Below are 13553 nucleotides of genomic sequence, written 5' to 3'. Positions count from 1 at the left end.
GTGGAAAAAAAACTTAAATGGCTAATTTATCAAAAACTCAATATGCTGACCAAAGCAGTAATTTATTTTATTATAAAACATAAACTAAACGTAATGTTATAATTGGCCAATTTATCATAGTCAAAGATCTGGGACAATACTATTACTACTACTACTACTACTACTACTACAAATAATAATAATTATTATTATTGAATTATTATTTCCATGTATTTTTTTGTGTGAACAATGAGAATTAACTAAAGAAAGTTCTTGGTTCATTGTAAGTGGCTAATGTATGGACAAAGGCTAGGTGGACAAGAATACAGTCACTAGTCCACCTTCCCATTGTTTACCGCAGCACGTTTGAATGTCTCTCTTTAAAATGTCTCACCTTGTTGACTAGACAATTATTCAAACGACAATAAGCTTCAACCAATTTCGGGAATCGAACCCGGATCTCCCACGTGGTTGTCAAGACGCTCTACCAACCAGACCACCACAGCTCCTTGGATGAGTTCCATACTTTTATTATTTCAATTTATTTTAATATATTTTCTTGTTTTTATGGATATTCCTCACACTTAAAATGTCTCACCTCGTTGACCAGACAATTATTTCGTAACAAAGAAACAAAAAAAAAAATGCTCCCAGAATTTGATAAAAATCGAATGACTAGAAAGTAATTTCGTTCTATTGCTTTCATAAATACTATATTTATGGAGATCTCTACTACTTAATAGTAGTAATGGTATTAGTAGTATTATTAGTAGTAATTCAGCTAATTCATTAATTATAAGTATTATTATTTAATTAAAGTATAATAAAACAATAGTAATGTGAATTTGGAGAAAGTTTTAGAAATAACCCCCCTGATAAAATCCTGCATACACTACTGACTACAAACACCACATTTTTTTAAAAGTCAACTGAAATTATTTTTAAAGAAAATGATCTTCTTTTCGGCAACAGTTTTCATATCCTTAAAATACTTTGCTGCAGCACCGCGACACATCAATACTAAAGGTCATAACACAATCTTAAGCGATATTTTTAAAATTTATAGAATCTAACATGAATGAACCAAATGATTAATCTGATAATTTCTATCATCAGATTTTTCAGGAATAATGTTTCGTGGATTTCTATGACACACCATCACCATTAACCCGCAAAGGACACGTGAATGGGTAAAAATGGCCCAAAAGATTTTGAAATATTTCTTTCATCTTTACCAATGAGTGTGCCTGAGGCGACCCTTCCCACTACCTTTCCAGTAAACACTTTCGAATGTCATGACCTTGAATCAGGTATGATGCTTCCTTAGTTGCCCTCACAGGGCCGCAGAAACATCGCCTATGTAAATTTCACCCACATGTGCGCTCCTGCATTTCAGCTTGGTATTTAAACATGATCTTTTCTCTCAATTTCATCCATTGTCAAATACAATAAGCATGTTCAAAATTAATACAATTAGTTTATCCAATAAAGATATTGTTAATCAAATGCTTTAATGTAATTTTAACTCCGATTTACGAAGTAATTTTGCTTCTGGGTAATATTTACACAGCCGAGTCTTTGGGGAAACTTTTAGGGAGGGTGTTGATGAAAGTTTTGGAAGGTGTTAGGAGTTGTTGGGGACATTTGAATATATTTCTGTTACACTGCACTACTTCTATATGTATTAAGCATCAGCTGATAGCGAAATTGGAGACGACCTATTCCCCTAGCACGCACACACATGACCATGTTTGATTCAGGGTTGCCAGCTGACCCATTAACAATGGAGCACATGTTCACAAATAAGCTCAATTTGTCAAAAATAGCAAAAATTTTCTCCCATGCCATTTTCACAATACTTTAAAGTATCCTTTGCTTTAGAAATCATCATATTGTCCGGCGAAAAAATAATTGCTACAACAAGTTTTAAAAATAAGTACAAAATATAGTCCGAAAATTCTATTTTCTTGAACCTCCATTTTGAGGGCCGAAAACAAGAACAAATAATAAATTTAGAGAAAAAATTTATGGCAGTTGCATGCCCCATTTAGTTGTTTACAGAAGTGGTAATGTTTTATCCCCTTACTGAAAAGTCAAAATTTCTATTTTGCAGACTTTTTTCGCATTCTGGATCACTGTGGATTGGAATAATTTTCTTCTGAAGTAATTTTGGATTACTTCAGAACCTCGATTTTATATTTTTTAGGTGGCCAAAGTGAACAAGGTCATCTCACTCCATCCACTCCTGCATGCATATTTCTCAATATAATAATTATGTGGCCTCCTCCATGGAAGGCTAGTAGGCCCAATTCAGTATATGTATTTACGACCTGCTCATATACTTTTTCTTGGTCGTCGTTTTCTGACACAATTCAACACTAACAATATCCCCTGCATGTTACATGGTGCCTTTTCTACATCTACCTCTGTTGAGAGGATATTTTCTGCCTTTAAAAAAATATTGTGACAGATAAAAGGAGCAGTTTTACTGTGGAAAATTTGGGAGAGAAAAATCTAATAATTCAATGTGCTGCCAATTATGAGAACCAAGATTAATGAGTGCAATGAACTGCTGGATCAAAAGTGTTGCTGAAATTATGTAAAACATTCTTAAAAATATCTGTGAATAATAGGGGTGTGTGGGACAGAATTTTTTGGGTTGGGACGGGAATTTTTTTTAAATCCCGACATTCAGGATGGGAAGAATTTGCAATTTCCTGACTTGGGATGGGAAATGTTCAAAATTTCCTGAAGCTCTGGAAATCTCAAATTCTATACGTCATTTTCACTTTAAGTGATTATTTTTCATTTCTGGTACAAAAATGAACATTTTTCGATAAGTTCCAGACATTTACAATGCAGATAACATCGAGAATTAATGACTTTTTAAAATGACCTTTCGATATTTCCGGACTGCTCGGGAAGTAATTTCCCGAAGTAGGGATCAGGATGGGATTTTTCCCCCCGATCCTGGTCCCGACTTTTCACATTTGTGTAACAATAAAAGTTTATTAATTTGTGGATTTTTATAATTATAACTTTTTATAGCTTTATGTAAAACTAGTTGTAAAGTTTGCATCAGGGCCTAATTTTATACATTGGATGCCTATTTTTTAAGTGTCTGAAGTTGTTAGGATTAATCCCTGTTCCTTAAATCATGTAGGGATCAGCATATGTTTTTGCAATGAAATAGAGTTTGCAAGTATTGTATTTTTAATGTTGCCAGCAATGCACGGAGATGGTAATGCCAATGTGTCCAAATGGCAAGGAAGATATGTTTGAAGAATCAAAATGGGATTTCCAAAGGTACTCTGATGATTGCTACAAGGAATGGAAAGTCCGTCCTCAAGAATTCCTGGCAGAAAAAATGTATGGAGGAAGCCAAATTAATGCATCTAGCAATATCGTTTTCAGGTGAGTCTTCATTTTACAACAAGCAGTGATCTAATTGTTGTACTAACAATATATATATATGGGAAATTGCTTCTACTTATTGAGATATACACATGGATAAGGTTCATCACAACCTGTAGTGTGACTAGTTGTATTCTTATGTGTAGTCAAAGGTTTGATGATACAAACAAAAATGCTGATAATCAGACCAGTAAGTTAATGATAATTTTGCCAATTTGATATCTATAAATAGTCTGTAATTTTGTGCAAAATTTTCCCACTTTGAGTTTAATTCTATTTTATGCACAGAAGACTAATTGGGACCAGAGATACGAGGGAGGGGGTTTTGATAAGTTTCCTCGGAAATAAATAATTGCACCAGTGGCAAATGAATGCCATTTTATTCAACATAGCTTCCTTTCGGGTTGATACACTTGCAACAATTCTAACCTATGGCAATAGAAGGTTGTATCTTGGTCGGCAAACCATGCCTCTACCAATGAAATGATGTCACTGGTGTCCCTCAAATCAGTACCTTTGAGGTAAATGTTGAATTTGAGGAAAAGATGATAGTCTGAGGGGGCCAGATCGGGAGGATAAAGGGGATGGTCAATGAGTTCATATTTTAAATCACGAAGTTTCTGCATCATGATGCCTGTCTTGTGGCAAAGAGCTTTGTCTTTTCCTTCAAACGGGAATGTACTTTATCCAACAGGACCACATAACTTTCAGCATTCAAGGTGGGGACATTTTCCAGATATCCCCTGACAATCTTAAAATACAACACCCATTACTTTTCCTGCAGATTTCAGTCGGTAACATTTTTTAGGCCGTTGTGATCCACTATGGCACCACTGCATGGATTTTTTTTTTTTTCCCCCTCAGGATCATACATGCAATGCAGTTTCATCCACTGTCACTATTCGTCAGTGGCGTGCGGTGACCATTTAGATAGCCGAAGCACTGAATATATAATTTTTAAATAAACAATAGTACATCAAGGGCAGGCTTGCCTTGATAAAAACACCGCATGCCACTGCTTTGCGGCATTTTACTCTTTCGCGGACTCCGCAAAAATGCCTCTCGGGGGGTCTAATTATCCTCGGAAATATGCAAAGTTCGAATTCCATTGTAGCTTACCTTGTATGCATGCCACTGCTATTTGTTCAATAACACTGGCTGAACTACGTTAAAATCGGTCAAACAGTGCCTTAGCACTGTCCCTTCTTTTCCGCTTGTGATCAGCTGTCAAGAGTTTGAACACCCACTTGGCAGAAAGTTTTTTCATCTCCAATTATTAATGCACAATGTAATGCACCCGCTCTAGATTGATGCCTAGGTTGCCTGCTATACATTGCAGACCAATCCTCCTGTCTGCAAGGATCAGGTCGTTGACAATATCAACAATTTTCTCAGTCACTACTGTTCTGGGCCTTCCTAGCCTTTCATCTTCTGTGCTTGTTCTCCCCCTCCTGAAATCCGCCCCCACAGTATCACTGTGCTGTATGAAGGACAGTCATTGGGCATTGTATGTGTCAATTTGTCGTATATTTCCTTGGCTCCGACGTTCTTCTAGAAGAGGTAGTAATTGATTGGTTGAATTGGTGTTTTAAGTCCACTTTTATGCACAGTAAGGCTAATCGGCACTGGATCTACAGTTTAAAGTGGGATTCGAACCACTATTTGCCTCCTCCGGGTAAGAGGTACTTGATGACAGCTCTCATCTCCAATTTGGAAAACTGCACACTCTGCGCTGCCAGGGTCACTTTAAACTTGTAACGCAAAAGTATTACTAGCTGTATCCGTCTCAAATTTTGCACAAGATGTTATGAAACATTGACTCACAACATACTAAAACATACTCTTCCAATACTTTCCCTGTCAGGCTGAAAACTTATCAAAACCCTCTCGTACAGTTTTAAGTAGAACCACTGTGTGTCTCCACTGCGTATCAAACCTAGGACACTGATTGCAAGGTGATGATATTACCACTATGCTATCATGGAGGCAACATTTTGTTGTCTTTTATGAAAGTAAATGTGTATGTATAATTTGTATGCTCTGTTTTACGAGTAATTTGTTTTTCAAAGGTAAAATTCATTTTAGTTTAGTTATGTAACATTAATTCATCATCATCCTTCGCCATTTCCTGCCTCTGGCTGGGTTGGCATAGAAGTCAAGTCTCTCTATTTTCTTCTGGTCTTCCACCACTCCTCTCTTCCCACGGTGTCCCAATCTTTCCCTCTTCTCCTTACACTCTCAGCTCTTTCCACCAACACCTTGGTCTTCCCCTTGGCATTATTCCAACTCCTTGTGCATTGTAAGCTCATACTGGTAGTCTTTCTGCATCCATCCTCTTCATGTATGTAACATTAAGGAGGTTAATGAACCATTAAGGAGTCTTCAAGAAAATTTGTGATTTTATATTGGATCAGTGTCACTAATTTTTGTGTATTGCTCTTTAAAGACATTGCCTGGAAGGAATTAATATATGCCAATGATCCATTGCAACATATTTTGTGTTAACAAATAATTCATGCAGATGTTCTATTCTACTATCACCAATTATTTTAGCAATGGACTTCTTGATCCGTGGACTAGTGGAGGGGTAATGCGTACCTTATCAGACTCTCTGATATCCATCATCATACCTGAAGGAGCCCATCACTTGGATTTGAGGGAAAGCAACCCAGCAGATCCACACTCTGTGCAGGAAGCACGGAAACTCCATGAAACATTTATTACAAAATGGATAGGTGTGAGCAAATAATTTTCATTTAAAAAGAACAAGAAAACCCACACTTATAAGTATTCACAGAGAATATTTGAACAGCAAGAATTTTACGAATGAGGAAGGCTTTAATGTTATGAACAATTACATGCAAAATATTGTATTGAGTTATCTTATTTGGGTATTTCAATAAAGTGATTGCATCCATCAAAAAAGTTGTATATTTTGTAGACTAACACACTGGCATTCTTAAACCTGAAAGTTTATTATTACAACATAATCCTTCCATCTGCCTCTATCCTGGGCTCATTTGATTCTTAACCATCTCGACATTGTTCTTCGATCTTCCTCTTCGCCTTCCTACAATTTTTGCTATTAAGTTTCATAACAAGCAGTGACGTGCACTGAGGAGTAGCTAGTCTAGCAGAGATAGATCAATCAATCTCACGTCTCTAATTATTTTCAAATCACAATATTTATTATCTTGAAGCCTCAGTTTATATGCAACACTTCTTTACACGAGCTTCTCGTCCCTCGATGTGATCAGCTGGCAAGGCTGAATACCCTAGCTGGCTCTTCTTCCGCCTTACCAGATCCAGGTATAGACAACCGCTCGAAGGGAAAGGGAAGATGTCTGCCTGTACCCCCCTTGCCACCTCGCCCCCCGCTCCCATGGTCGAAAGCCCGTGGTTTCAGGTCCTCCAGTCTATCTCCTATAGGACAGATAGGGGACAGGTTTCCTTTGATTCCTTTGTAAATCCTCTAAAGAACTCAGGGGAAAATTTTCTGCAGTACTTATGTTAATGAAAAACTAAGTATGCTGACCAAGGAAGTAATTTATTTTATTAAAAACATAAACTAAACGTAACATTTCAAAGAAATGATGTAAGTGAGGTGACAAAAAGAAATTTTATAAAGAATATGGAGGACAGAATCAAGAAAATATGCATGAAAGAATGTGAAAAAGAAGGCAAAATAAATAGCCTATGGAAACAGCTGGAAAAGAATGACTATGAGAAGCAGGATAGACTGGACATAAACATAAGAAATAAGAAAACAGGCAGGGGAGAATTGGAAGAGAAAGAAAAAGAGGAGAGAAGGTTTGGAATAAGGAGTATGGGGAAGACAACAGAAAAGATATGCAAAGTGCTTAGGAAAGCGGGAATTAAAACTTACAGGAAGGGAGGGAGAAGCATCTTAGGAATAGCGAAGAATGCAAGCAAGAAAAAGGAGAACAGAGAAGAGGTAGAGGAAGGGATTATCTATGAAGTGAAATGTTAAGAATGTCAGAGTGTGTACATAGGAGAAACGAAAAAAAGGCTGAAAGACAGGTTGAAACAACATAGGGATGATGTACGACTTAAGAGAGAGAGAAATGCAATATTTAAACACACGAGAGAAACAGGACATGACATAGAGTGGGGTGAGGCTAAGCAGATAGGAAGGGAGAAGAGAATGCTAGTGAGAAAATGGAAGGAAGCCAAAGAAATAGAGAAGAAAGGTGAAGAAGACATAATGAACTGGAATGGGGGACTTGAGTTAAACAAAGAATGGAAGAAGATGTTAGAAAGAGTGGAAAGGACAAGAGAGAAAGAGGAGAGGAGAAGGGAGAAAAATGAAGGAAAAAGAGCGTGAGATAAAAAGTCCAACCACATTCTATATGAAAGTAATTATGTTTAGCCTGTTGGGTGAAAGCACAGTTGGCAAGTGAAAGCCACCTGCTAGAATGTTCCTAACAACTTTCTAATAGTCTGGAGGGAGTAATGTTTGTGTATATATAATGCCCTTTTTGTGTATCTTTTTACTATTGTACTTGATACAGAGTCTGAAGAAGACCTTGCTAGTAGGTTGAAACGTTACGTTTAGTTTATGTTTTTAATAAAATAAATTACTGCCTTGGTCAGCATACTTAGTTTTTCATAATCATGGAAACAAGGCTTAATGGTGTTATAAAAGTACTTATGTTCTCTGCATTTACACAACCTTTTAAACGTTGTACAATATGTATGTATAATATGGGATGTAGTTTTATTCGTATATGAATGGGAACATACTTGTATTATGTGCAGACATAAATGTTATGGTTTCTTTTCTTTTTTTTCAAATATGGAATATGTAATGATTAAATAACAAATATCTTGCTCTCGTTTTATTTAAATATACTAATAATTTGGCCTCCAATAAAAGAAATGGGTAAGCTAAACAGTCATAAATACGAATGTATTAATTTGGGCGAGAAAACGCGCGTTCTAATTGTTGTTGTTGTTTTGGTTTATTTTACTTCCCCTTTATAACACCATTAAGCCTTGTTTCCATGATTTATGAAAAACTAAATATGCTGACCAAGGCAGTAATTTATTTTATTAAAAACATAAACTAAACGTAACGTTTCAACCTTCTAGCAAGGTCTTCTTCAGACTCTGTATCAAGTACAAAAGTAACAAGATACAAAAACAGGGCATTATATATACACAAACATTACTCCCTCCAGACTATTTAGAAAGTTGTTTGGAACTTTCTAGCAGGTGACTTTCACTTTCCAACTGTACTTTCACCTAAAAGGCTAAACACAATTACTTCAATATAGAATGTGGTTGGACTTTTAATCTCACGCTCTTTTCCCTTCATTTTTCTTCCTTCTCCTCTCCTCTTTCTCTCTTGCCCTTTCCACTCTTTCTAACGTCTTCTTCCATTCTTTGTTTAACTTCAAACCTCCATTCCAGTTCATTGTGTCTTCTTCACCTTTCTTCTCTATTTCCTTGGCTTCCTTCCATTTTCTCACTAGTATTCTCTTCTCCCTTCCTATCTGCTTAGCCTCATCCCACTCTATGTCATGTCCTGTTTCTCTCGTGTGTTTAAATATTGCATTTCTTTCTCTCTTAAGTCGTACATCACCCCTATGTTGTTTCAACCTGAAACAGGACATGACATAGAGTGGGATGAGGCTAAGCAGATAGGAAGGGAGAAGAGAATGCTAGTGAGAAAATGGAAGGAAGCCAAGGAAATAGAGAAGAAAGGTGAAGAAGACACAATGAACTGGAATGGAGGTTTGAAGTTAAACAAAGAATGGAAGAAGACGTTAGAAAGAGTGGAAAGGGCAAGAGAGAAAGAGGAGAGGAGAAGGAAGAAAAATGAAGGGAAAAGAGCGTGAGATTAAAAGTCCAACCACATTCTATATTGAAGTAATTGTGTTTAGCCTTTTAGGTGAAAGTACAGTTGGAAAGTGAAAGTCACCTGCTAGAAAGTTCCAAACAACTTTCTAAATAGTCTGGAGGGAGTAATGTTTGTGTATATATAATGCCCTGTTTTTGTATCTTGTTACTTTTGTACTTGATACAGAGTCTGAAGAAGACCTTGCTAGAAGGTTGAAACGTTACGTTTAGTTTATGTTTTTAATAAAATAAATTACTGCCTTGGTCAGCATATTTAGTTTTTCATACTTTCCCTTTCTGCCACATTTGGTTATCGCGAAAATGAGGATGAGTGATGATATAATGAAATTGATGAAGGGACCTCACAAAGAACAATTCAGGCCGGGATTCGAACCCGTGATGAGCAGGCACTCTTGTTCCTAAGTGTTGTACTCTGAAGTGAATAATGAAATAATTTGGAATAAAAAATGTATCCCAAAACTAAAAAAGCCAAATGAATATTGTTGAAGAAACTACAATAAAGTGTGTTTTGTTACCTGTTCATCCCCTCTAATATATTTAATTTTTGCCACCTTCCATCACTTTTTCTAGCTGTATAGATTTAATCGCGATAAGTAGCTAATGAGCTTATGGAAGTCACGAGGGACAATCATAAACAGAGAACTCTGGACTCCTGATTTCACAGCGCCCTGCAGATGCACTGGGAGGAAATTCTTTTCTTTTCTTTCTCCTTTCTTTATCGTTGCTTTTCCATCACTTTACCTAACTTGTGCCATGACGATGAACGTTGATTAAATTAAACGGATGAAAAGTGGTTACAAAGGAAAACTCATGCACAGGCCAGGGCTCGAGCCCGGATCCTTCAGTAGCGAGATCGTGAGATGGAGAAATTAGGGAAATCAAGCAGTGTAATTTTTTTTGGAAAAACGTTAATCATATACAAATATGGTGTTTACGTACCACTGAGTAAATATGCAGTTTGCTTTACCGATACTCACGTATCCGAATAGTTCGAGCTTTCCACCAGTCTTTGTTGTCCGCCGACCTCCGTGGGGGAGTGCAAGTGGCCCCAGATCGGTACCAGATGGAGTAACATAGTGGTTCGGATCCCACTTTAAACTGTGGGTCCAGTCCCGATTAGCTTTTATGTATATAAAGTGGACTTAAACACCAAATCAACCAAACGCGGGGGAGTGGTTATGACTGGATGCTATGACACCAGGAGTTCCGGGTTTGAACCCCGACCTCGGCATTGGTGTTTTTTGTGTTTTTCTCTTCATTAATTGCATTGTACCATCTTCGCGATTAACCAAATGTGACAGTGGCATAAATCAATTGATTGATTGATTAATTCATTCCTACACTTTTGGCTAATTGTCAAGATGATACGATAAAATTGATGAAGGGACAAACACAAATAACACCCATGCCCAGGTCGGGGTTCGAACCTGGGATCTCTGGCTTCATAGTCAAATCAACATGTTTGGATTTTCGAAAGTGGGTGGGATTAACACGTGCTTCTTGTCACTAGTCCTTCCTCATTTTGCAGTCCTTTCCTTCATTGACGTTCTATTTTTAGGAATACTGGGCCCTAAAGGGAAGAGGGATTATGACCCACATCAACCTCCCTTGGGCAAGCCACTGTCTGCTACCCCAAGTGTCGACATCACCGCACGTCACTGATAACAAGAATCCTGTAAAGAGGCAACAGAATAGAGAAATTCCACCAGGGTGGTTGAATCTGTCTGGTGCACACTTCCCCCCATCCCTTTCCTTAAATAGAATAGAATAGTCTTTTTATTTTTTACTGAGTGAGGTTCTAGGGCTGCTCTACCACCATGAGCTTTTGCTTTGGGGAGGCCAGACTCTGCGAGAAGCATATGATGTACCTGAGGGTTATTGAATATCCCCTAGGTTATAAGGGGTCTAAAAGGCCTTCCCCCGAAAGAAAAGAAAAGAAAAGAAAAGGAAAAAAAAAACCACTGAGTTTTAGGCCTTTTAGATTTGAAAATGTTAAATTTCCTCGCGTAAGTAAACAAATATTAATTAGTACATTGGTTGTCAATTTTAAAAGGAGCAAGACAGTATGATTACTGCATTTTGCATTTCATTATTTTTTTATTGATACAATACTCGTATTACTTTCAAAAAAGTTATGGTACAATAGTAAGCTTTAGAAATTTTAGAAAAAATAAATTGAAAAGTTCTTTTGATGCCTCAAAATTAACTGTTGACTCAACACAAACTCATTCTACGTTTTTCTTTCTTCAAACTGTACACATTAATCAAATCGTCTAAGTTAATTTGTTTAGCAACATCTGATTCAGAGTATAAGATCATTAAATTGTTCAATCTCTCTTGACCCATTGTGCAACGCCACCATCTGTGGATTCGCCTCATAGCAGAAAATGTCCTCTCACAAGTGGCACTATTTGATGACAGAGTAAGAGCAATTTTCAGAATGCTAAAATTTGTGCGCGTTTCTGTATGTTTGCTCAAAACTGTGTCCGCTATCTTTAGAACAACTCCGTTGGCTACACTGGATCTTTGAGCTATTGAGGTAGCAGCTTTCTGAAGGAACTGGGATAAAACATTTATGTGGGGGGAGATATTCAGAAAATACAATGAAATCCAACGATTTTATAGCTGAAAGCAGGCCATTGGGTTCGGGCTTTTTAGAACGTCAAGATGTGCGGTATGGCTTCATAACAAACATGTAGTAACTGAACTTAATCATGTGTTATTTTCTTTTCTTTTTTTAAGTTGGGGGGCCAGACCCCCTCCTGGCCCCTCCAGAACTACGCCTATGTCTACCACCTAACTCAGGACAAGGTATTACAAAGTATGATTACATGTAAGAAGTATTACACAAAATGGTTACAAGGTGGTGTCCATCTGAGGGATGTAACCTTCAAACACTGAACACAATGCAAAACTTCCGTCCATTGGCAGTGTTTTCCATATATTTGGTAATAAATGTTGCTTCCTACATGCTCTACATATGCATTTGAAATGTGTCCCATCAATATGGCCCACCCTGTATAAATAAATAACATAACCCGTGGCACAAGAGCCCATTGAGGGTCCTACCTACGGACTGCCAGCCTCACTCCCACCTGATCATACTCAACCACTCACCCAAGGTGAGAGATTATCCACTTATGGGGTGGTGTGGTCAGCATGACGAGCCCCTAGTCGTCGTCGTAGGTTTTCATGACCAGGTTACGCTACTCGTTCGTAGCTTCCCAATTTCCTCATGATGGTGGGTGGCCACCAGTTCCATACACAGGCCGAAATCTCAGAAGAAAAGTTGTTACGCTTCCCCTCAGGAGACTCGGCATGCCCAAAGCATGATGCCTTAGACCACACGGCCATGGTGGGGGACCACTCCTTTCCTTGGTTTTGCTGCCAAACAAAATGCAATGCAGCTTTTAGGATGGATCAATTTATTTTCTTATACAGACATTGCTAACAATTTATTACTAGCCCAGTGAAGAAAGGAAATGACTGAATTGAGAGAATATGGCATGCATTATGCTATGTTGTTTTCTGTCTATATTGTTATATCCAAATGCAAAGTAACTACATACATAAAAAATCCAATTTGTATAGGATATGTTCTTCAGAAAATGTATTTAATTTAAATTAAAAAGATGAATTATATTAAATTAAATTATAATTAGAAACAATGGTAGTTTCTAAAAACAAATAACTAGGGGCATGCATATTTTGTTTTTGACAAAAAAACGAAATTTGAAAAAAAAAACACATTGTAGTGTTAATTTTCCATGTTTTTGAATGGTGTGAGATGCATTTTGTGACCATGTTTATTCACGAAATAATGCGAAATGAACTGCAAAAAGCGAAATTAACTCTTCAACACGAAATTCAGGGTTTATTCACCAACGCGACACCATCTGAGGTCTGAATTATCCTGAGAGTTATGCAATTCCCGGAAAATTTATTATTTCTACTGTTAATATTGAAGAAGCAAAAATGGACTCCTTTACACAGAAATAAACTTAATACTCTGATAACTACATAAATGTGATATTAGAAGTGAAATGTTAGTTCTGTGGAATAAGTGTAGTTTTAAAATCAAATTTAGGATTATATTCACAATTTTAAAACCAAAATGTATTTTTATGTATCACTTTTCATCCAATTTTTCACCGCTATAACACTGATATTTTATTTTATTTACCGCTTTTGAACCCAAAATTGACTCAGTTTTTTTACCGAAATTTTGCTTTTTTATTTACCAAAAATATGTGCCTCTACAAATAACTTAAGTGAAG

General features: G+C 37.0%; 1 protein-coding gene across 1 annotated transcript in view; it reads left to right on the top strand.

Annotated features, from left to right (window-relative positions):
• The window catches only part of LOC145985968 (lysosomal Pro-X carboxypeptidase-like), a 33598-nt gene extending 27280 nt beyond the window's left edge, over positions 1-6318 (top strand). Inside the window, exons 8-9 of the mRNA XM_083120116.1 lie at positions 3206-3393; positions 5947-6318. Coding sequence (XP_082976242.1) covers positions 3206-3393; positions 5947-6142 — 384 coding nt within the window. The 3' untranslated portion in view covers positions 6143-6318. The remainder of the gene's footprint in view (positions 1-3205; positions 3394-5946) is intronic.
• The last annotated feature ends 7235 nt before the right edge of the window (positions 6319-13553 follow it).

The sequence above is a fragment of the Lepisma saccharinum genome, chromosome 3 (genome assembly GCF_977018435.1).
Source record: "Lepisma saccharinum chromosome 3, izLepSacc3.1, whole genome shotgun sequence".
NCBI classification, from domain to species: domain Eukaryota; kingdom Metazoa; phylum Arthropoda; class Insecta; order Zygentoma; family Lepismatidae; genus Lepisma; species Lepisma saccharinum.
This window is presented reverse-complemented; position numbering and strand designations above follow the sequence as displayed.